Source organism: Pectinophora gossypiella, chromosome 21 (genome assembly GCF_024362695.1).
Source record: "Pectinophora gossypiella chromosome 21, ilPecGoss1.1, whole genome shotgun sequence".
In the NCBI taxonomy this organism is placed as follows: Eukaryota; Metazoa; Arthropoda; class Insecta; order Lepidoptera; family Gelechiidae; genus Pectinophora; species Pectinophora gossypiella.
In genome coordinates, this window is record NC_065424.1 from 10,123,541 (window position 1) to 10,148,128 (window position 24,588).

Below are 24,588 nucleotides of genomic sequence, written 5' to 3' on the forward strand. Positions count from 1 at the left end.
TTTCAAAACTATCGGTACTGTCAATAGTATGGCCATGCTCCACAGTTTCAAAACTATTGATGTTTTTGATAGTATGGCTACGCTCCATAGTTTCAAAACTATCGATGCTGTCGATAGTATGGCTATGCTCCAGAGTTTGAAAACTATCGATGCTCCCCTCAATAAACCGGAGGCGCAGATTAGGTAGATATTTATTTCACTACCTAACTTTAACTTCCAGTGAAATCATACATTTTTAATTACGCACTTATTTTAAAATGTTTTAGTTTAGTCAGCAAATAACAATAAATGCAAACTAAATAATAATAAAACTGCACGCGCATTTTTACAATAACATTTATTCTTGAAGTGTCTAAAGTTCATTGACAGGATAACATAAATCATAATATAGCAGCTGTACGCCTGTATCCCCAAATGGGTAGGCAGAGGGGTATAGTCTGAATTACTCTTGTGATTAGTTGTGTGTACTTAAATCAATAAGAATACTACATACAACATAATTAATATCATAAATACAGGGTATTAGTGACGATTCAGCTCATGATTCTGAATTGATGTGTGGAATATTCCGTCGCAAAATCATCATCATCACCAGCCCATTAACGTCCCCACTGCTGGGGCACGGGCCTTCTCTATGGATGGATAGGGAGATCGGGCCTTAAACCACCACGCGGGCCCAGTGCGGATTGATGGTTATTAACGACTGCTAATGCAACCTGGACCAACGGCTTAACGTGCCTTCCGAAGCACGGAGGAGCTCGAGATGAAAACTTTTTGGTGGTCACCCATCCTATGACCGGCCTTTGCGAAAGTTGCTTAACTTCAACAATCGCAGACTGAGCGCGTTTACCGCTGCGCCACCGAGCTCCTCGCATTCTTAACACCCTAACATCTACTTATTACAAAATCACTCTTTTAAGTATTTATTATTTTTCTAATCTGGCAATCAGACACGTGATATACTTGATATTTGAAAAAAATAAAAATTTTCGTCACATGCACGACTGATTGCTCACGTCTGTCCATGCCGCATCTCAACATTTATAATCTGTTATCGATAATAATATCGATTAAAAGATCGATTGCATAGTTCGTGACGATATCGATTTTTTTTACACATTTGTCACGTGTGAAAACCATACGCTGTTGCTCCTTTTCCTTTTTGGTGGAGATGAAAGAATGTGTTGGAAAATTTTGAATTTCGAATTTTTGGTTTTATTCAAAAGTAACTTTTTTAAGGGTGCGAGTAGATAGGTTAGAAACTGTTATTAGGTACTATTAGGCAATAGTACTATCACGGATGCTTATAGGTTCCTAACCTTCTACCTAATAGTTAGTAAAAAAAACAAAATATTATTATTATTATACTTTCTGTTTTTTTTTAACTTTTTTATTACATTAGGTAAGTATATACTATTCTGAAAATATTTGAACTAAATAAAACCAACCAAATCTAATTTGAATATTTCTAAAGAATTTTAAATATTAAATAAAGAAGAAAATTCTAACTGCCAATATTTATTATTTTCTAAAAAAAATTTAATCTTTATAAAAGGAAAATAGGTACTTAACCTACTGCAGTGTATCTTTTATCAAAATCTTTATTCGATCAATACCTAAATCATATAAAATAATAAATCAAAATTGACAACACGTGACATCCCCTCACGCGACATGTCCACACGTGAACACATACCTACAGCATACAGCATGCCTGAATCCAAAACACAAAACCCCAACCGACACGTCTGCGCGTTTATCTTATCCGCCCCTAAAACAAAACTTTTACCAGTGAACTTTCAGTGTTCAGCGCTTCCTTCCGGCAACCTTGCCGCGGCGCGCGCTGCCGCCAGTCCGCGACCGACCGCCGAAGCGAGCGCACGCGCGCCGCTGTCCACACGCATCCACGTGATACCACGCGAGTACAGTGCAGTGCGAGACTACCGCCCGCCACCGCGCGAGTGTTAAGTGACGGCGACTCAGTGCTCTGAAGTGGAGACTCGGGCCGGCGGCGCCGCAGGGCCCGTTCTCGGCCCGGGCGGCGGAATGGAGTCCCCGCAGATGTACGATGCGGCCGCTGCGCCGCCACCGCCGCCGCAGCCAGACCTCAAGAAGGCGGCCGAGGACAAGCGAGCCCCCTTCCCGCCACCGGACCTCGACGAGCTCAATGGACAGGAGATCAGCTTGGACTTACAACACCTCATCGAGGATCAATTCAGGGGCGAGGAGACGATGGCCCTGTTCCAGGAGATACTTCCTGGCGGCCGGTCTCCTCAGCCCCGGCCGTTTGCGCGCACGACGCTAGCCTACATGCCCCAGCCGGTGCATTCTGGAGCGTCGTACGCTGCTCCCGTCCCTGCAAACTCAGGACACGAGCAGGCGCCACCGATAAAGGAGGAACCCCCGGAACCACATGACTTCAGACGCTCAGTCACATGTGCTCAATACACAGGCCAGTACAACCCGCAGCCACCTGTCGGAGTCGGTGGACCTTACGGGGGAGGGTTCACGCCGCTTCCGCCTCTAGGTGCTCCCTTACTTCCTCCGCTTTTGAAACACAAACCCGCTCCAGCGAGGCGATCCTCAGGCAAAGCCATAGACAAAGGCACAGACGAGTACAGACGAAGACGCGAGCGCAATAATATAGCGGTGCGAAAGTCCAGAGAAAAAGCTAAAGTGCGTTCAAGAGAGGTTGAGGAAAAGGTAAAAACGTTGTTAAGGGAGAAAGACGCGTTGTTGAAGAGGTTGGAAGCGGTGTCAGGGGAGCTGAGTCTTCATAAGCAGATGTACGTGCATCTGATTAACTTGAACCATCCGGAGATCACTGAGTTGTGTCGATCGATGCTGCAACTTGGAGCGCCGCATGGACAGGATCACACACTTTGACTGTAGGTAAGTGTCTATGTGTGTCACCACACTCAACATTGTAGTGCACCGTATATGTGTGTGTGAAAGTCGTAAATCACATGGTGGAAAAGGGTTTTTTACGAGCCCATTGCGCAATTCGCAAGCGACAATTGAAAAGTGATTCCTTTTTGCTATTTTAGATGGAGTTTTCGTTACATTCGTAAATTGTTTATAGGTTAGTAGATCAATGCACTTGTTTGTTAAGTTTTAAATAGATTCCGGTTGTTCTTCATATCCTCGTAAGTGGTTTGACACTTCATGTAGATTATCTGTTGATAATTCGTCAATGACAGATTTTAAATTAAACTTCATCGCGTTCAAATTACGCTGGGGTCATGTCATCTATCATTTTGTTGTCCAATATTTAATCTTGTTTATAAGTTATATAAGCAAGAATAGTAACCCAAATAGATAGATGCGTCAAGTCGACATACTAATAGGTAATTTGGTTGTTTTTTTCTTTTAAATACCTATTTCGTAATCGAAAGAAATACGATTCAAATTGATCGCAACAATACAAAAATATTTTAAGTCATATGAGACTAGTCAGTTTTTATATTACGAAATAGGTCGTTATGAAGTCTTACTGCAGTGCCATATAAATGTAGACACGTGGCGTTATCAGGGTAGGTAGAGAATTTGTTAATAAGGACATTCGTTGCATCATCTTGTTATTTAGGAGCTCTGTAAGTTAATTTAGCGTTTGTAACAATATTTTGTTATGATAGGAAAAAAAATGTCCTACGTTCGCTTTAGGTTCTCTTCTGGTCGTTTAAATGAAACTTTTGTAGAAATTGTGTTCCTGTATTCTCTGTCCATGTCCTTAATATCCCTTCTGCTAAACTATGCATTTTCTAACGCTGTGACTTCTTTTCATTTAAGTATATCCGATATGGAATTGCTGTAACATTTTAGGTCATCTTTTTTTTAGAATTTTCACTTATCTTGCGCTTCAGCTTTAAGTGCACCTTAATTGTATGCTTTCCGTTATTTTTCTTTATATTTAGGTTAAAACTTTGCTTTGTATCAAAATATTCGTAACAACATTTAGCGCTCCTCATTTTGCCGGGCAATTTCTTTATGCCATATGCAGTAAATTTACTGTCGTAGGTCACGAAAAAAAGCTGTTAACTATGATTTTACATATTGGCGATGGGCTGTTAACTTGTCGTCGTATTCATCTTTAGACTTGCAACACCAAATGTGGTTCCAAATTGAACCCAGGTGACCTGTGTTTCTGCCTACCTGGTTAGGAATTGTAGACGTGATTGTGCTTGTCTGTCTATGCCATTCAACATTAAAGTGAGCACCCTAGCGTAGTGTGAGCTTGACGTCACAATTCGAAAGTCCCGTCAAACCAGTACTAATGAACCTCAATTTAACCTTATTAACATTATACCTAATTATATCACCGTCTTCATTAAGTAAAACATTTTTTTTAAAGTTCCTTGTTCCCACGCAGTTCTTTTGCTTTTCAACATGGAAGGTTTTTATTTTTTACCTATTCCTAATCCATAGAACTTTTACTTTGCTGCATGTGTGTCCTACCTGATACCTGATGATGCATCGTCATTTACCATCAAGTCAAATTCTGCTTTAATAAGAACCTATAGTAAAAAATGTACCAACTTCTTTAACTTCAGGCTTGTGACGAATTACGTAACTAGTTAGGGGTCCGCAAACATTAAGGATCTATTAACTATAAGAAACGTGCTAAGACAAATCTACTTAAACTTCGTTATTGTATTCTGTTTTTCTTCTTCTATCGTGTGGGTTGTTTTGTTATCGTTGGCGTTATTATTGAGGCGCCATAGGCCCCTGACATGGCTCATATAACGACTACATACTTACATTAGTAAGTGGTAACCGGGACCAATGACTTCTAAGTCTTCTAAAGCACGGGTCGTCTTACTTTCGGACAATCAGGTGATCAGCCTGTAATGTCCTAACCAAACTAGGGAGCACAAAGTGACTTTTGTGATATGCCACCGGGATTCGAATCCGGGGCCTCCGGATCGTGAGCCCAAGGCTCAACCACTGGACCACGGAGGCAGTACTACTATCAAACACTTATCTAGCATTTAAGCTACCAAGCAGTTTATCAGCAAGTAATGAAACAAGTTCTGAATGTCACGTTGTAAGGAATCGGATGTTGTATTATGAAATTGCAATTGTTGTAATAATAATTTATAATTGTTGCTTTACTTAATGATTCAATTGCCACGTGGTTTTCAATAATACGGTCACGTTTAGATTTTGAAGTACTTTCTGTTTTTCTTTTTATCATTGTTAGGTTAAAGTACTTCATCATTCTCATTATTAGAATTATTGTTAGTAATCATTTCATTGTAAATAATCATTTCTATGTAGATTTTCTTTCTCATTTTTCGTTTCACTTTTGCATTGTGTCCCCTCGGTTAGTTTAATTTATCAGCTTACCTATTTTCAATTGAGATGGAATTCTACTCTTCTTTCGCTCTAATCAACATCTTCAGGCATTGCCAGTTTCACTCTCACTTTTAACCTGACCTATCTTTAGAAAGATAGATTTGCTAGTGTATTGATTTTTTCTACTTTTTAGCTTCTTATACTTCTTATACCTACAATGCGCTTACTGACTACACTTAGTAGCACTTTGATTCATTTCCAGTTGCGACTGTTAAGTAACACAATCAAGTTATATAATTTTAGTAGGTCACTTTACTTCCTGCAATGATAGTTTTATATCGTTATGTGTATTTTTTTAAAGTTGAAAATTGACCAAAATACAGAAATTATTACAGTTTTTTGAAATTATCTCCAGTATTAATGACGAATGACCAATTTTGATTTTGGGTAGCCATAGGCCACGGAATTCTATTTGCTACGATCCTGACCCAATACTTTTACCACCTCACTCATTGTAATCTTCATTGCTTTCCGATTTAGAGTCTTAGTTTATTGATCACATTATAGATATTTGCCTAGTGCTTCCTCTGCCGACCTTAACAGTGTCATTTACACCCGCTTGATTGTTTTTTAGATAAATTTCTTTCCTCGGGTACTCGCCATAAAGGCTTAAATCATTTAATTTGTATTACGTGAGCATGAATGTTAAAATTCTCAGAACTTTTCAAGAGAAGCCAACGTGACTCGAAGCATGCTCCTTTGTTTACCAAGTTGTCGTCGCTGGTCCTTCTTACCTTACCATAAGGTTTATAATTAACCTCATTAATATTAACAACCGTGAAACTCCTACTGACGGCGACTACATTTCACGAAGTCCCGTCGTTAATACTGAAGCTATTTGTAAAGTAAGGGACCTGGTAACAGATAGTGAATTAAAAAAAGTAAACGAGAGTTCATAAAGTCTCGTAGTTAGCATAGGTATTCATATGAAACGTGGGACTTCAAGTGTTTACGACGCGACGTGCAATCGAATTCGAGCACTATCACTTTCGAATTACGATTGATGTGATCGGAATATCGTAATGTGTAAGAAAGTGAAAATAAACGTTGTACTTAGTTGAATTATTATTGATATCAATATTGAAAGTAAAGCGGATATCTGTAATGCTCAACTTTTAATATTTATAACAGCTACTTACGAGCCATGAATTGTAGGCAACAGTGTAATAACTTAAATCGAAAGGTTCTTAAATATAAATAACAGTACTTAGCTACTTCTCGCAACGATTTGCTGACGAAAATATGTCCAGTAAAAATCTATTTTTAAAAAATATTCACCAAAAAGACGCAATTGATTTTTTTTTATTTTTCGTATGAAAAACGTTCCGCGTTAAGTTTATGCAGCTACCGACTTTCCGACAGAGCGAGATAGCAAATTGTTCCTAAGCCCGTATTGGAAAGGAAGAGTAAAAAATTGTGACGTAATAAGATCAGAATGGTCACTCGGGTGTCAGAAAACATCTTTTTCGTCAATTTGATTCAAGCACTGTTGCGTATCGATAGGATAGTATTGCTTCTGACTATTGCAAGATCAATCAATACTGTCGATACTGCAGTACATATATATTATACTGAGGGGGATGATTCAGTTCATAGTTCTGAGTTAATATCAAGTGGAATTTTTCGTTGCAAATTATTATTATTATTTTTTAATTACTTTTAATTTTATACTTTTCCGATGGAAAATTCCCCTCAGTATTCGTTACGATGTCGCTAACACCCTGTCAATCAATGGGTTTAAACTACTAATATTATCGATAGTCAGAAGCAATACTATCGATAGTATAACGGCCTCTGTGGTACAGTGGTTGAGCGTTGGACTCATGATCCGGAGGTCCGGGTTCGAATCCTAGTGGGGACATATCACAAAAATCAGCTTGTGATCCCTAATTTAGTTAGGACATTATGGGCTGATCATCTGATTTTCCGAAAGTAAGATGATCCGTGCTTCGGAAGGCACGTTATGCCGTTGGCCCTAGTTACTACTTATTGATGTACTTAAGTAAGTAGTCGTTACATGAGTCATGTCAGGCGCCTTTGGCGGGTCAATAATAAGCCTGACACCAGGTTTGATAAGATTGGTAATCCACCTCAAAACCCACACGACAGAAGATGATTTTTAAGGTCAACTTTACTATTGATAGTCAAATTATCGATAGTCCGGCAACAATAATTGCAAATGTAACGTACAAAGCCCTAAAAGCCTTTTTCTTGTAATAATCAGAATAGAATAGAATAGAAATAGTTAATTATAAAAGGGCGCCACACACAAAAAAAGACAACATCATATCAAATTTCCACTAAAACAATTACAAAAAAAAAAAATATAAAATTGTTGTCTGGAAGAAATCGCTTTAAGCGATAAGGCCGCCATTTGCCATTTACTTAGTTAAGAGTCTTTTTGTAATTATTTCTTTTTATTTTGGTGCAATAAAGTGTATTTGTATTGTATAAAATAATCACTATTACACAGCCAATTATAACAATTAAATAATAATTCAATTTGTAATTATTAAAACAAAAAGGCTTTTTAGGGTTTTGTACGTTATACTTATAATGACTGTTACCGGACTATTGATAGGACTATCGAGGAACTCGGTGGCTGGCGCAGCGGTAAACGCACTCGGTCTGTGATTGTTGAAGTTAAGCAACTTTCGCAAAGGCCGGTCATAGGATGGGTGACCACAAAAAATAAAAGTTTCCATCTCGAGCTCCTTCGTGCTTCGGAAGGCACGTTAAGCCGTTGGTACCGGCTGCATTAGCAGTCGTTAATAACCACCATTCCGCACTGGGCCCGCGTGGTGGTTTAAGGCCCGATCTCCCTGTCCATCCATAGGGAAGGCCCGTGCCCCAGCAGTGGGGACGTTAATGGGCTGGCGTTGAGAACTATGGATAAATTCTGGCACAAAAACTTACAGTGTCATTATAAGTCAACTTTGGGTGAGGAAATAAATGAGAACTTTGCCTTTGTCGAACCTACAACCAATTGGTTGCATAATCTGATTATATTATTACTGATTATGATTACAATCAAATGAATTCAGGTACTCGACCTAGTTGGCCGTTTTCTAAATGAATCAGCGCAGGGTTACGTAATTACGTGTCCTACTCCTTTCGGGACTGCTGAGAAAAAAAAAATTTTTGTCTCATACACAAACGATAAAGAAAAACCGAGATGTGGATATGGTAAAGCGAAATCAGCTAGTAACCATGACCTTCGAGCATTCTGTATTCAAACATTACAAATGTTACTAATCACCAAGACAGGTCTGTGTCAAAATTACATGTGCGTTAGGATTTGACATATAAATCTAACAGAAGAATAAAAAGAAACATCGGCACCTACAAACCTTTTATTTACAAATCTAGTCTAAGACAAAGTAAGTTTGTAATAATAAAATCCACGCCACGAAAAAACTCGACGGATTTTAGTGAAACTAATTGACAAGTCATAATAATTCTATGTAGAATCCGCGACAGTAGCGCCGCGGCTGCGGGATTTTTTCCGTAACGTGGATTATTCTTTCAAACCTAGTTTATCTTTTATCTGCTTACCCCGGTGGGAAATAGGCGTGAGTTTATGTATGTGTGTGAAGTTTATTTTTTACTCTTCGTTTTGTAATAACACTGCTAGTGTTTAAACGAATAACAGATATTTTGCATTTTAATCAAATGAATGCACAGCCTCCGTAGTCTAGTGGTTAGAGCATTGGGCTCACGATCTGGAGGTCCGGGTTTGATTTCCGATGGGGACATTGTCGAAATCACTTTGTGAGACTGTCCTTTCTTTGCTAAGGACATTGCAGGCTTGTATCACCTGATTAATTCCGTGCTTCGGAAGGCACGCTAAGCCGTTGGTCCCGGGCTACTAATCCAAACATCTCCACTAACCCGCAGTGGAGAGCGTGGTGGAGTATGCTCCATACCCCCTCCGAATGGAGGCCTGTGCCCACATACGTACATAGGCCTGACGTATATAGGCTGTTTATGTGTTATGTATTCAAATAATTATTTTCACAGTGATAAAAAAATCTGCGTGATCTATCCATTTACATCATTCATCACTTGAAGCACGACGTCCTTTCATTCATCAACTAGGTACCCACTCAATCACCACACCGTTATCATCATTCGAAACACTTTAGTATAGGCTCTATAGCGAAAAAACTTTTCTCAAAACCGGATCGCGAATTGGCATTCAAATTCATTCGCCAAACTGTCAGTTTGCAACTTTCATTTTCATCGACAGTTCCAGCCTTACCATTGTCTGCTCTATTGTCAGTGTCTACAGTCTCTTTTGGTTCAGCCACAGCGAAATTTTCGCTTCTGATGTCCTACTTTATGTTTCCGATTGTTGATATTAGCAGTTTTATGTATGTATGTATGTATATATTGGTTTTTAACAATGAGTTTTCGATGCTACCGGTTTTCTAAATTTGGGGCGTCGTTAAACCTTTGAACACGTGGTTTTAATAGTTCGCTTTCATTAAGAACTATTTTGATATTACTGTTTTCTAAATTCACGTTATTTTTCAATTGGGGTTCTTTTTGTAATTGTCTTTTTTCTTCTTTTCTTATTTCTACGACAGGTTTGTTTTCTTTTTATGGTCTATTATAGTACTAGAACACAGATAGATAAAATGCACATATTTTACTGTGTTTATGTTCGTTTTAGTGTTATCTGAACTTATAACATGTGAGGGTGGATTCTCCACCAGTATCCAGTACAGATATTCTGTTAAAACATAAGTAAGTTGTCGACACACATGAGTTGTACCTGTATTTGAGAAAAGTCGAAAATATTCTAGGATATTTCTTTTTATTAAAAGATTTGAGTGCATTTATCCACGCCGATCCACGAGCCTGGTTTAAAGCAGCGATGTGGTCTAAGGTGGAACACGCAAACTCATATAGTGCCTTCACTTTTGCCTTGAAAATCAAATTATATCTATCGAGGAACACACAGGAAGCGAATTCCATCCTTTGGAAGTTCGCAAAATGAAGAAGGAAGCGAATCCAGCGGTTCGGAGGAATGTCCACCATTTATGGATGGAATCCTTACATGCGACGTGTTGTTTGTTAGAGGAAAGGTGCAGGTGGAATCGGTTCGATTGTTTTATCGTTTCATACACTCATAGCAGTTCGGAATAGATAAACCGAACCTTCGAGGAGCTCGGTGGCGCAGCGGTAAACGCGCTCGGTCTGCGATTGTTGAAGTTAAGCAACTTTCGCAAAGGCCGGTCATGGGATGGGTGACCACAAAAAAAAATTTCATCTCGAGCTCCTCCGTGCTTCGGAAGGCACGTTAAGCCGTTGGTCCCGGCTGCATTAGCAGTCGTTAATAACCACCAATCCGCACTGGGCCCGCGTGGTGGTTTAAGGCCCGATCTCCCTATCCATCCATAGGGAAGGCCCGTGCCCCAGCAGTGGGGACGTTAATGGGCTGGTGATGATGAAACCGAACCTTAAGGACATCACCAATTTGGTCAATTCATCACTACTTTGTATAAAACAAAGGCTTTTTCTGTCCCTATATCCCTATGTACGCTTAAATCTTTGAAACTACGCAATGGATTTTGATGCGGTTTTTTTTATAGATAGAGTGATTCAAGAGGAAGATTTATATGTATCATAACATCCATTAAATAGTGGAGAAATACTGTTATATTTGAGGTTTTTAATGTGATGTCGTAAATAATTTCATTTTTTCCTCAGCATTGCCCCCGAGCGAAGCCGGGGCGGGTCGCTAGTTTACATTTAAATCTTATAATTTCTTTAATGCATATTACAATCGTTAGTCTAACTAGCATGTCCGTTTGACGTCAGTTGCATGTACAATCAACAGTACTCAGAAATCATTTGGTTTTGCACTAATTATAGGGATTATCTAATTGATTCATTGCTACCTATTACTGTTATGAATCATAGAATGCTAGGCAGTCTTTCTATTTTCTTCTGTGGTTTGTTTTTAAGATTTTCGACATTGGACTTAATAAGTAATTTCATACAAATATACTTTAACATACAAAACAAGTTTTACTCAAAACGTACACGAAAGATACAGTACAATCTTACCCTTATTGTTAAGCAGCAATTTCTTCCAGGTAACCAGTGGTAAAAAAAGAAACATCATAATTGAGTGCTCGGCGGTGCAACATCTAGTATAAAATAAATACTTACAAAAGGCAAACAACTACCTCATCATCATCATCACCAGCCCATTAACGTCCCCACTGCTGGGGCACGGGCCTTCCCTATGGATGGATAGGGAGATCGGGCCTTAAACCACCACGCGGCCCCGTGCGGATTGGTGGTTATAACGACTGCTAATGCAGCCGGGACCAACGACTGAACGTGCCTTCCGAAGCACGGAGGAGCTCGAGATGAAAACTTTTTTTTTCTGTGGTCACCCATCCTATGACCGGCCTTTGCGAAAGTCGCTTAACTTTAACAATCGCAGACCGAGCGCATTTACCGCTGCGCCACCGAGCTCCTCAAACAAACAACTACCTACTAGCATAAAATATATAAATAAAAATAATATAAAATACATTATACATAAATTCATACTTTCATATTTCCCGCAAATGAAAAGGGGAAAATTACGCCACGCGCGTTAACAGAAGTTCATTCCACAAGCAAGTTTTGTAAACATGACGTCACGATAAGTGTAATATTGAGTGAGCAAAGGAACTGTGACAAACAAATGCAGAATATAAAGATTCCCAGCTACGGAACCCTTTTTTTATATCTTTTATTTAATAAAGGACTTGGTACAAGAATAACGACCATGTCGTCCTCGTAATTAAACAGTAAATAGGAATTATTTTACATGATAGAAGCTTATTAATATAATTGACAATTTATTCAGTAGCCATTCTATTTCCAATACCTAATTTTACCAATTTGTAAAGTGATCTGGCGTCCTCGCTAAGCGGATCTGCCAGAGCACAATTGCAGCCTCCTACCTCCACAAATAAATTATTATTATAAATTTGTCTCCTAAAAGATTCGTTCCGGACGCACTCCACCAGGATATGATACACATCTTCGACGGACTACGGAACCCTAAAACAGAAGACAAGCGGAAACAAATTAAAATAAACAAACAAAACTAGCTTGAGTTTCCCGTTCTGTCGTTCATTGACAGATAAAATTTACATATCTTGACAAGGACATTATAAATAATACGCCCACTAACAATGATTCACTTTAAGAAGCTTTATGTGTGTGAGTTTGTGTGTAAAGTGATGTTTAAGTGTGTGTAAGGGAGTGAGTGTGTGCGCGAGTCACTTTCACTTTTTCGTTAATATGCCTTTTGTGTTTTTTGGACGGCGTTGTACTATATGCGGCAAGAATTTTAATGAGGTAGAAAAATATCGACTACACTGAAAGATTTATTTAGTAAAATATATATACATTTTTACAAGTGTGTAGAATATTTGTAAAATAGATATTATTATTTGTTATTGTTTTTTAATAATCTGTGTGTATGCTTATGTATTAAGTGATACTTAATGAAATTATATAACAGCTGTTTGTAACCTAAATACCATGTGAATAAATTTCATTTCATTTTAACATAACACGCCTGTATTCTCGAATACAAATATGTATATTATTTAAACGACGTTTAAGTCCCTTGTGATGATGGTAATGTCTTCTTTCTGGACTAGGAGAAAAAAAAAAACGTAGAATGCTAGTTTCGCAAGAAGTCAGTATGTGAGTCAGTCTTATGTCATGCGAGAGAATGTCGACGTATACTCCGCGCGTATAGCCTCTGACTGACCCATTAGGGTATATAGTCATGAGTTGACACATATCTTTTATTTGTGGATTAAATGTCCAATTTAAATATTGGAAAAAAAAATACTAATTTATCTACTTTTCGAAGTCGATTCGACGACATTGCTGAAATTATTTATAAAAGTGTAAAATGTATGTAAAAAGTTGATGTACAATGCAATGAAATAATGTTTGAAAAGTCCGCAATGGATTCGGACTTTCAAGTTCATTGTCAAAATTTGACATTAGAAATGACAACATGATGGTTGGCAGCATTGGAATAACAATTTTCTAAATTCAATGTCCAATTGAACTTAGAAAGTTTCATAACTTTATATGTAGAATCGTATATTAGACTTCAGGGTTTAGAGGACTCATGGTGTTAACCCGAGTTGAGTTAGTGAAAGGCGAGTTTTCGATTCCAATTGACAGTTAAAAACTGAATCGCGGTCATTTAAGCTGATTCTATTTTCGTTCGTTTTCGTAACGTTCAGTTTAGGGTCTCAAGTAAATTCCAATAAGGTTTTATGGTTTCTTGTTCCTCACTATTATTTTTCTATAAAATCTACCATTAACTTAATGATAATAGATTATTGAAATTCCAGTGTTGATCGCTTAGTTCTAGTCATCATGTTCAAATTGTCTGTACCGGACTTGAACCTTGGCCGATTTGCGTGATGGCTGGCGGATGATCTTTCAGTCTACGTGTCTACACAAATTGTCTGCTAGGTTCGAATATATTGTTGTTTTCATGGGTCTATGAGAATTGTTTGATAAATGTAAGCATTAAAATAACTTAAGCTCACGACTACTTTCAAATTGGGGTAGTCAGAGGTACATCAATCGCAAGATGAATTAAGTACTCACACCTCACCTTAGACCAACGCTTAGCTTTCTGTTAGACCAACGTAATAGCCGTAGAGCAAACTGTTAAAATACATATTAGTGTAAGATTAATTTGACAGCTGTCAAAACACATTTTCTGTTATCGAGAGAGTTATATAACAAGCTTTTTTGACATAGTAATATTTACCTCAACCTCGTTTTGCCATCCAACATAAGCTAATAAAAAAAAGTTTTTACTAAAACGGGACCACCCAAGTTTTTTACTCCTTTCCGCCTCATTATTCTGCAACGTGAGTGGACTCTTGTTTTTTTCGTTTGGCTATTCATTGCATAATGCCGTCCACAGGAGCAACCGTTGGAAAGTTTCGGGGAAATCTGTGACGACACTTTGGTTGTTTATTTTTTTTAAAACATTCTTTTGTTTCGGCCCTGTTGGGAGAGGTCAAGTTGGAGAGGTTTGCTAGACTGCCTAACGGACATACGTACGGTCACTAGAACTAATATGTATACACTTTGAAACCATGTCACATTTACTTTTTTGACAAATTAAATCGTAAGTCTCTTTAAATGTCAAATATGATAATGCGACAGGGTTCTAAAGTGGGTACATGATATTGCTCATGACTGTACTCCATACATTTGTACTAACACATAAACTGGGTGTTAGTGACATCGTAACGAAAACTACGAGGGATGATTCATACCATTATTCTGACTTGATATCAAGTGGAATTTTCCATCGCAAAAGTATGAAACTGAAATTAATAAAAAAGAAAAACATTTTTTTTTACTAAATTTTCTAAACCACTTTCCACTTGATATTCATTCAGAATTCAGAATCCTGGTCTGAACTAACACCCTGTATATGCATCTAAACACATACAGCTCGCGCGTGTGATCCCTAATGGGACGAGCAGAGCCACAATTAATCACAATCAAGATAATTTTATACTTATTGCAAGTTAAGTAAACCAAGGATTTAACCAGCGCAAGGGTAGCTTTTTATCTTATGCCGTAGATTACCAGTTTCAAAAAACAAGTAAGGAAGTATGAATAAAATAATCGTTACTATTACTATATACATACATAAACTCACGCCTTTTCCCTCCGGGGTAAGCAGAGACTATAGAATTCCATTGGCTTCAATCCTCACTTTTCTTGCTTCCTCCATATTCATCAATCGTTTCATACACGCACGCCGGTTCAGAGTAGATCTTACTGAACCTTTTCTAAGGACATCTCCAATTTGGTCAACGTACGTCCTCCTATTAAAAAGTAACCTTCATTTTTAAGGTTTCAAGGGTTAACAAACGTAAATTCCGAGTTTTTTTTTCTATACTTACTGAGTATGCTGACAAGGGGCGGGAGCTTTGGTCACGTTGGTTCCAAGATGGCGGCATCACGCGGTTGTAGGCGAGGTTCGCAAAGTAAAAGAAATTCTTTGTTGTTTTTGTTTACCATGTGATTTTTTTAACCTTTTACTCGCGCTTGAAACATGTGAATTTAGCCGCGAGCATTTCGCAATAATTCAATTGGGTCGTGTATTAAGTTCAAGATAAATTATGAAATTCCGATTACTAAATAAAGACATATCTAAACCTAACCAATTTCTTTTTCTATTTAAATTATTTATGATTTTTATCAAGAAAAACGTAATAATATAATATGTAAATATAATAAATAAGTCAATAAAAATATAATAAATAAATATAATAAATAAATATAATAAATAAATATAAGAAATAAGTCAGACATTTTATCACGTTTCTCTATGACGTCACAGTGTGCTTTTTCATACAAATTCCATAGTAATTTCGTGTTTTGACGTTTAGTAAAAAGTAACTGATTTGACTAGTTGGAAACCAACCAAAGCACTTTAGGTACCTCCTATTACAATCATAAACTTAGTACCACGCCTGTATCTCTAAATGGATACTATCATTAATAAAAGATCTCTCTTCCATCATCACATCATGACATGCTGGCAACGGGACCACCTGGAAATTATACCCTTTTGAATATAGAATTTTCTAAATCGGTCCAGGCGTTTTCGAGTAAAAAGTTTTTTGTGGTCATAAAGAGTGCACATTACCATTCCATGCCAGTACCACTCCATGCCAACGCCATGCCATGCATGCATGCATTGCCATATGCGTGTATGTGTGCCTGAGAAATACGTTTTACCTCCGATGTGACCTAACCTGTATTGTGCTGGTTTTCCCTTCGCGGGTTAAAAGGTCAGACAGGCAGTCGCTTCTGTTACAAACCGGACCTGTCAAATATTCAGGTCAGGTAAGCGGACCCTGTGGAAACGGGATAACGCTAGGGAGATCTTCTTCTATCGTGTGGGTTGTGAGGTGGATTACCAACCTCATTAACCCTGGTGTCAGTGTTACTGCCTGAGCCGCCAAAGGCCCCTGACATGGCTTATATAACGACTACTTACTTACATCAGTAAGTAGTAACCGGGACCAACGGCTTATCGTGCCTTCCGAAGCACGGATCATCTTACTTTCGGACAATCTGGTGATCAGCCAGTAATGTCCTAACCTAACTAGGGACCACAAAGTATTTTTTTAGTCCCCACCGTGATTCGAACCCGGGACTTCCGGATCGTGAGCCTAACGCTCAACCACTCGATCACTGAGGCCGTTGGAGATGTGGATATAAAGAGTGCACAATTACGATTTCATCCCCCCTCCACCTTCCCTTCCTTACTTTTTTTTCTCCTCCTCCTTTCTTTCGATTTCCCTTGATAAGTCAGAAGTGAGAAATTACATATGTTACCTGTATTGCACCCGACTCGCGATGTCAAATAGCAATATTGCTTTTTTAGATGAATTGCTTCAATGTGGCCTTTTTAACCCTTGAAACTAGCCTATTCTTCAGGTAGAACCGGAGATTTAAGACAGCTAACATATACATAAACTGCCTATATACGTCCCACTGCTGGGCACAGGCCTCCCCTCAATCAACCGGAGGGGGTATGGAGCATACTCCACCACGCTGCTCCACTGCGGGTTGGTGGAGGTGTTTTTCCGGCTAATAGCCGGGACCAACGGCTTAACGTGCCCTCCGAAGCACGGAATCATCTTACTTTTTCGGACAATCAGGCGATTCAAGCCTGAAAAGTCCTTACCAAACAAAGGACAGTCTCACAAAGTGATTTCGACAATGTTCCCATCGGGAATCGAACCCGGACCTCCAGATCGTGAGCCTAACGCTCTAATCACGGAGGCTGTTAAACTATTTAAGACAGCTATTTAAACTTAAAAATCGAATCGTATGCCAAATAATTACGTTATTAAAATAAATACGTACAGAATAGTAATTCATTCATAAATAATTAGAAGCATGTCGCGTTCGAATAAACTGATAAAGTACAGGAAGACTGATATAGTACAAACCTTGTACAATGTTTTACAATATCGTGTGACCGCGATTTTGGTTACCAGGATAAAATTATATTTTTAACCATGCATTGACCAAATTGGAGATGTCCTTAGAAAAGTTTTAATACGATCTACTCTGAACCGGCGTGCGTGTATGAAGCGATTGATGGATGTGGAGGAAGCAAGAGAAGGTGTGTCAGGATCGAAGCAAATGGAATTCTATAGTCTCTGCTTACTCCGGTGGGAAATAGACGTGAGTTTATGTATGTATGTAGCAATGCTTTTTTTGGGCTAGGTGGCAAGCCCACATACCTAATAACCGACCTACGGGCAAGAACTTTTTATTTATTTTTTTTGGGTTCCGAACCTCAAAAGGTAAGAACCCTTATAGGATCACTTTTTCATTCAATCCTAAACCTGATTTTACGTGTAGGCACTAAATCTTGGTCAATAACCTGAGGTTAGTGACACAGTATTAAGTACAAGGTCGAATATAAATAATATAGCTCACCTGTTTGCTTATCTAATTTGAATATTAATATGTATATTCAATTTCCGAATTAAAATCATTGCATTTCCGAGTTCAGTTTTAAAATAGTGTTGTAACTATGGCTACCGAAAATAAAAACTTTATTTTTAATCTCAACTATGTCGTAAAGTATTTAGTAAATAATTTATATGTCGCAGGGATATGATAAAAACGGGGATTTGATCAATTCCCTAAGGGATTTGATCAAATCACGGAGGATGTTAAAATAACAACACGATTTTATCTTTTCCCTAAACAAATCTAGTGAATTGAACAAATCCCTAAATTGGTTCAGTGAAATGACAAAACTAATTTTGCTTTGGTATTTTAAAGGTTTATTTGGTAAGATATACCTACATAATTATGATATCAGGTGTGTCGATTTAAAACTCGAAATATCTTCTAGTTTCGACGTATTCATCTTAGGACTTGGTTGCAAGTTGTCTTGATTATTTGCGGCTCTGCCCACCCCGTTAGGGCGAGCGTGAATTTATGTATGTATTTAAAAATATATCATATGGGTAGGTTCTAGGGATGTCGCCGTTCAAAAAGTTGCTATTTTTCTGTCCAAAAAATTGTGGGTGTGATTTTTATGTATAATTTAAAGTGAGGTAATTCCCGAAAGCTGGATATTGCGTAAGACTTTATTGCAAAGTCAAATCAATTGTCAGCTTTAATATTACTAGAGTACGTAAGGGCATGAGGACCCTTTCGAAACTTTTGTGTCGCTCAATTACGTATTTACTTCAGTAACTTTTTTTAGGCAAACAATTTTGTTATTCATTTGTTTTCGACATATTTGGAGCTTCACAACCACGGAAGTCTCCGCGACTTTTGTGATTTTGTTGCGTAAAAAACACGTTGTTACCATGCTTTTTGTCACGTTGACGTGTTAAATGTGACTTGGCTTGCTACTGTGACTGTGACTGACCAGTCACATGGACGGGCGGTGGTTAGTAATAAAATGTGTTTTTAACGTGAGTTCTAAAGTTTCAACTTTTCAAGACAGGCCTCTTTCGTATTACGTCATCTTGCCTGAGTTGAGATTACCTGCGGGCTTAGCGCCGTAAGCGCGCGACTGTTTCTCGCCTCGACATACGTCACCCGTCACTCTCTCACAGTACTGCACAGAAAGAGACAGACGATCTCTGTCGCGGCGGGAAGGCTAGGCCCGCTGAAATTATTTCTGATACACACACACACAGAGTGTTAGTGACATCGTAACGAAAAATTCTGTCACTTGGGCGTCAGAAAACATCTTTTTCGTCAAATTGTTCCAAGCACTGTTGCATATCGATAGGATAGTATTGCTTCTGACTATTGCAAGACCAATCAATACTGTCGATACTATAGTACATATACAGGGTGTTAGTGATATCGTAACAAAAACTTTGAGGGATGATTCAGACCAGGCATGATTCTGAGTTGATACAAGTGGAATTTTCGTTCGCAAAAGTATGGAACTGAAAATAATGAAAGTAAAACTATTAACATTTTTATGAATTTTCCGACAGGCAATTCCACGTCTAATCATGGTCTTAATCCCCCTTAGTAATCGTTACGATGTCACTAACACCCTGTATATTATTATATACTACTATACTACTCTACCTACCCCTTTGGGGATACACGCGTCATGCTAATATGTTGTTACTAGAGAAATAAATGAATGCACTACAACAATAGTTATTGATTTATCTAATCACATTTGAGGTCTTTCGTAATTTCTCCATAAAATAATTCCTCAGATTATCTGTCTATGTCGCATTTTTATCTTTTTTTTTCATAGATTAGTTGTCGCCCCTGACGCGGTCTGCTATCTTAGTTTTCCTATGTTTTATTTATCTTCTGGATGTGTGTCTAACAGAAAGCTCGGTGAGGTGTGGGTACAGTCATGAGCAATATAATGTACCCACTTTAGGACTCTTTCGCACTAACATATTTGACATTTAGTGAGACTTACAGTTCAATTTGTCAAAAAAGTTAATGTGACATGGTACCAAAGTGTATACATATTAATGCTCGTGACCGTACTTAGGGTGGTATTAATAAACTAATATCAGCTTCGAGACTGCCCAAAAGATCATGTCAATGTGACAGTTCTCATATAAAAACAGGAACTTGAGCATGATCTTGAGGGCAGTCTCAGCTGAGATTAGTTTATTAATACCACCCTTAGTTCATTTTGCGATGAATGTACAATCAAAGAGCAAAACTGCAGACACTGAACCCAGCGAATTATTTGTAAACAGTGGTGAAATTATGAACCATAAGTTGTCATAATTATAAAATTTATGTTTTTGTAGGTGTTTTTGGTCTATTACAAAAACGATATGTAACCAGGAGGTCTTATGTGCAACCAGTTAATTTATTATTTTGCAAGAAACTTATTGGACTTTTGTACCTTATCGTACCTCTGACTACCCCAAACGGGATATTGTCGTGAGCTTATGTGCTGAGGTTTGAGCCCAACTGAGCACAAAAATCAAATTTAGAACAGTTTAATTTACGAATAAACGCCATAACTATTAAAGTTCTAATCGACACTTACGTATTAATGGTGCTAATTCCTGCAGGCGTCATGTGCTTTTATTTTAAGTTATACCTGTCTTTTTCTTATCCGCTGAAAAAGAAAAGGACGGGAAATCGTCAGGCATAAAACTTATGGAACCCACGTCAATTTTAAGCAAATTTTAAGCACAAATCTAAAACAACCCTGAAAAAAATTTAGACAGAATTAAGGTGACAACAACACGTCAAACGGTTTCCATACCAGCGAGATACCTTTTTGATTCGCCCAGGTTATTCTGTCATTTACTCATTCTTCCTAAAATTAAGAGCTGTCAATCATCCGTCTCTTTCCTTTTCGGCGGATAAGAAAATGACAGGTATAACTTAAAGTAAAATTAGGAGGTGTCTGAAGGAACCAGGGCCCATGCATATACAAACAGATTTTTTAACCTTTACTATTTTTCTATGAACGGATAGATATTTTTTCCGATAAGGACTCTTGATTAGGCCCTCTAAACCCTCAAGTATGTAGGACGCGATAACAGTGACACAAATCTGTTATCTGTAGACAAACAAACAAACATCGTATCTGATATTAGCGATTGAGAGATGTCTATACATTTTTTTTTTAATTGGAAACAAGTAGGCAAAGATTTGTGATGCGGGTGTAAGTAGTAGGGTTGGAAGAGGAAGGCCTAGGTGTACAGTCATGAGCAATATAATGTACCCACATTAGGACTCTGTCGCACTAACATATTTGACATTTAGTGAGACTTACAGTTCAATTTGTCAAAAAAGTTAATGTGACATGGTACCAAAGTGTATACATTATGCTCGTGACCGTACATACCGCGATCAGTATCGTGACATTTGCGCAAATAAAAGTAAGTGCGCAAGGCAAACAAATGTCAAATAGCAATATTGCTTTCTTAGATGAATTGCTTTGACGTGGCCATTGTAACCCCCTTGATTCAGGATGTTTTAAAGGTTTTAATGAAAGTGAAATAAAAGAAAGAAGCGAAAGTGGTGTGTAAATCAAATCAAATCAAATCAATTTCTTTGCGAGAACACATAGAAGCAAAAGCATGCAAAAAAAACATGTAAGCATAGTAGTAGTAGTTTCAATCTGTGGAAGCTTGTTAATGGCTTTTAGATATTAAGTTAGTATGTAACTTTGTAAATTTAGCTGAAAGCTCCCCAAATAAAATAAAATAAAAAATAAAAGTAAGTGGAACTCCGTGGCCTCTGCCTACCCTAACGGGAAATAGGCGTAATCTTATGCATGTATGTATATGTATATATTTGGGCAAGAGCAATTTTGTAGATTTGAGCTTGGTTTGTAGACAACAATTATGTACGATAGGAGCTTGGTTAAAGCTCAACGTGTTTCGGAAGGCAAATGAAGTCGTTATTCCCGGACAATAGCTCAAACTCCACTAACCTGCAGTGGAGTAGCTTGTTGGAGTATGCTCCATACCCCTACCGGTTGATCGAAGGGTGGCCTGTATCCAGTGGGCTATGTTATGTTAGAAAAAAATGACGCATTTGGATCTCAACCTAAGATTTTTTTCAATAACTTAAAAGTCTTTGGGGGTCGTAAGTTCCACAACTTACCCCGTAAGTCTACCACCGTGATGTTAATCTAAGCACTTCATTCTAATTTATCTCGGAGTACACGAATCATTTATCTTATCTTTCTTTTCACATTCTTTCCTGTTCAAGTGCTCAACAAACATTGTAAAGAAACACTGTGCCTATAGAAAGTACTTAACTCCTTTATCTTTTTTATGTTTTCCGTAACCCATTCACAAAGTAGGCCGCTTTCCTTTTTATGTAAAATTATATTACATAAGCTCACGCCTATATCCCAAATGGGGTAGTCAAAGTTACTATCCATCCATCATCTACCGCAAAATGGACTAATAATAAGCATAGCTACCCAAGGGAAACACACTCACAAAATACACATTACATTAAAAAAATATATATTATAATTAAAAACTTTTTGGTCATCTATCGTGTGAACCCCGAACGAGTTTTTATTGACTTTGGTTTTTTCTGTTGGTGCTTTTTCGCAAATATGTAAAAACGTAGGTAAAAACGATAGTTTTTTTCCTAAAATACTTAAAAAGTACCCTAAATAAAGATTAAAAAATACGGATTAAAAGTCAATACAATACAATACAATACAAATACACTTTATTGTACCAAACTAAAAATAAATAATTACAAAAAGTCTCTTAATTAAGTACTTACATGGCAAATCACTTCTTGTCTCACTAGTTATTCTATAACAATTAACAAACTTCACTAGAACTACAACTACGATCCTACTAGAAGTACCAGGAGAACATAAGTTCGCAAGAGACGTAACTTCTAGTTATATAAGGCGACTCCCAAGCGATTCCGTCTCGTTTCTTTGAAACAGTACTAGGCGAATATAACTTCGTATACCAAATAAAACGGTACTAGCAAGTACATACATTTGTACTAGGAACACATAGGTTTGTAAGAAGTCAAACTAAGTAGGATACTCGCCATTTTATTGACAAGTGGGAAGGGGACGCCATTGAAGCTTCACACTAAAGTACCAGGCGTTCATAAGATTATAGGAATCAAAAGAACAGAGTTTGAACACGTGTTTCGTTCTATATTTAAAAGTACGACAATATCTACTGGTTGATTCACCGATAATGGGACAACAGAAGGGATTGATTCATTCTTTTTATCTCGTTCAGTGTTGTTTGTTCTGTTATTTCCCACGTTTGTACCTAGTACATACCTACCTGCTGTTATCGATCTGAAGTACCTAGTACCTATTGATATATATGGGTACGATATTGACATATCTGAATGTAGGTCCGGTTTTTCCTTGAAAATAATTAGGTGATTACAATATATACAATCGGCTAGTAATAAAAATTTCGTTCTAGAATTTTCTATCCATTTCAAAACCAGAAAAGGGTATAGGTGAATATAATTATGTAGGAACAATATTACAACAGCCGTGGTCTAGTGGTTAGAGCGTTAGGCTCACGATCTGAAGTACCGGGTTCGATTCCCGGTGGGGACATTGTCGAAATCATTTTGTGAGGAGGACACTTAAAGCAATTGTTCCCGGCTATTAGCCGTTAAAAACCTAAGCTAACCCGCAGTGGAGCAGCGTGGTGGAGTATGCTCCATACTCCCTCCAGAAACGTATATAGGCCGTTAATGATATTAAAATATTACACAGTCATATAAGGTAGGTAAAAGGTAGGCTACTATGAAAAGGGAGAACTTATATCACATAGGTACTACATATAATTAAAGATATCAAAATATACATTAAAGGAACTTTCGAAAGTCAGTCATCTATACAGGGTGTTAGTGACATCGTAACGAAAACTTTGAGGGATGATTCAGACCATGATTCTGAGTCGATATCAAGTGGATTTTTCCGTCGCAAAATTCATGTTTTTTTTTAGTTTTTTAAAATTATTTTCATTTCTATACTTTTGCGATGGAAAATTCCACTTGACATTAACTCAGAATAATCAGCTGAATCATCCCCCTCAGTATTCGTTACGATGTCACTTACACCCCACACAAGTACATACGGTAGCCATACAAGTAGGTATGGGTGTTAGTGACACCGTAACGAATACTGAGGGGGATGGTTCAGACCATGATTCTGAGTTGATATCAAGTGGAATTTCGTGTCAAAAAATTCATGAAAATTTTTCTTTTCTTTTTAATTATTTTTCAATCCATACTTTTGCGACGGAAATTTCTACTTGATATCAACTCAGAATCATGGCCTGAACCACCCCTCAAAGTTTTCGTTACGATGTCACTAACACCCTGTATAAACATTAAAGGAACTTTCGAAAGTCAGTCATCTATATTGTTTTTGGTGAAAGTAGCCTGGAAAGTCTCTCGTTGTTATGGGCGATAGGCTGATCCCTTGACACCATAAAGTTCATAGTATCCTTCTTAGGACTTCGTATCAACAGTGGCAAGTTGTCTTTGATTACTTGTGATTCTGCCCAACCCATAAGGGATTATGGGAGTGAGTTTATGTACCTATGTATTTGTTAACATACATTAAAATCTTGTCTGTCATCCATTTATATATACTTTATTGCACTTAACAACTAGTTACATCACAAACAAGAAATGGACGTTTAC

General features: G+C 37.8%; 1 protein-coding gene across 1 annotated transcript in view; it reads left to right on the top strand.

Moving 5' to 3' along the window:
- Positions 1-1,866: 1,866 nt before the first annotated feature.
- Positions 1,867-24,588, top strand: part of LOC126376680 (CCAAT/enhancer-binding protein-like) — a 30,527-nt gene continuing 7,805 nt past the window's right edge. Inside the window, exon 1 of the mRNA XM_050024230.1 lies at positions 1,867-2,892. Coding sequence (XP_049880187.1) covers positions 2,047-2,886 — 840 coding nt within the window. The 5' untranslated portion in view covers positions 1,867-2,046 and the 3' untranslated portion in view covers positions 2,887-2,892. The remainder of the gene's footprint in view (positions 2,893-24,588) is intronic.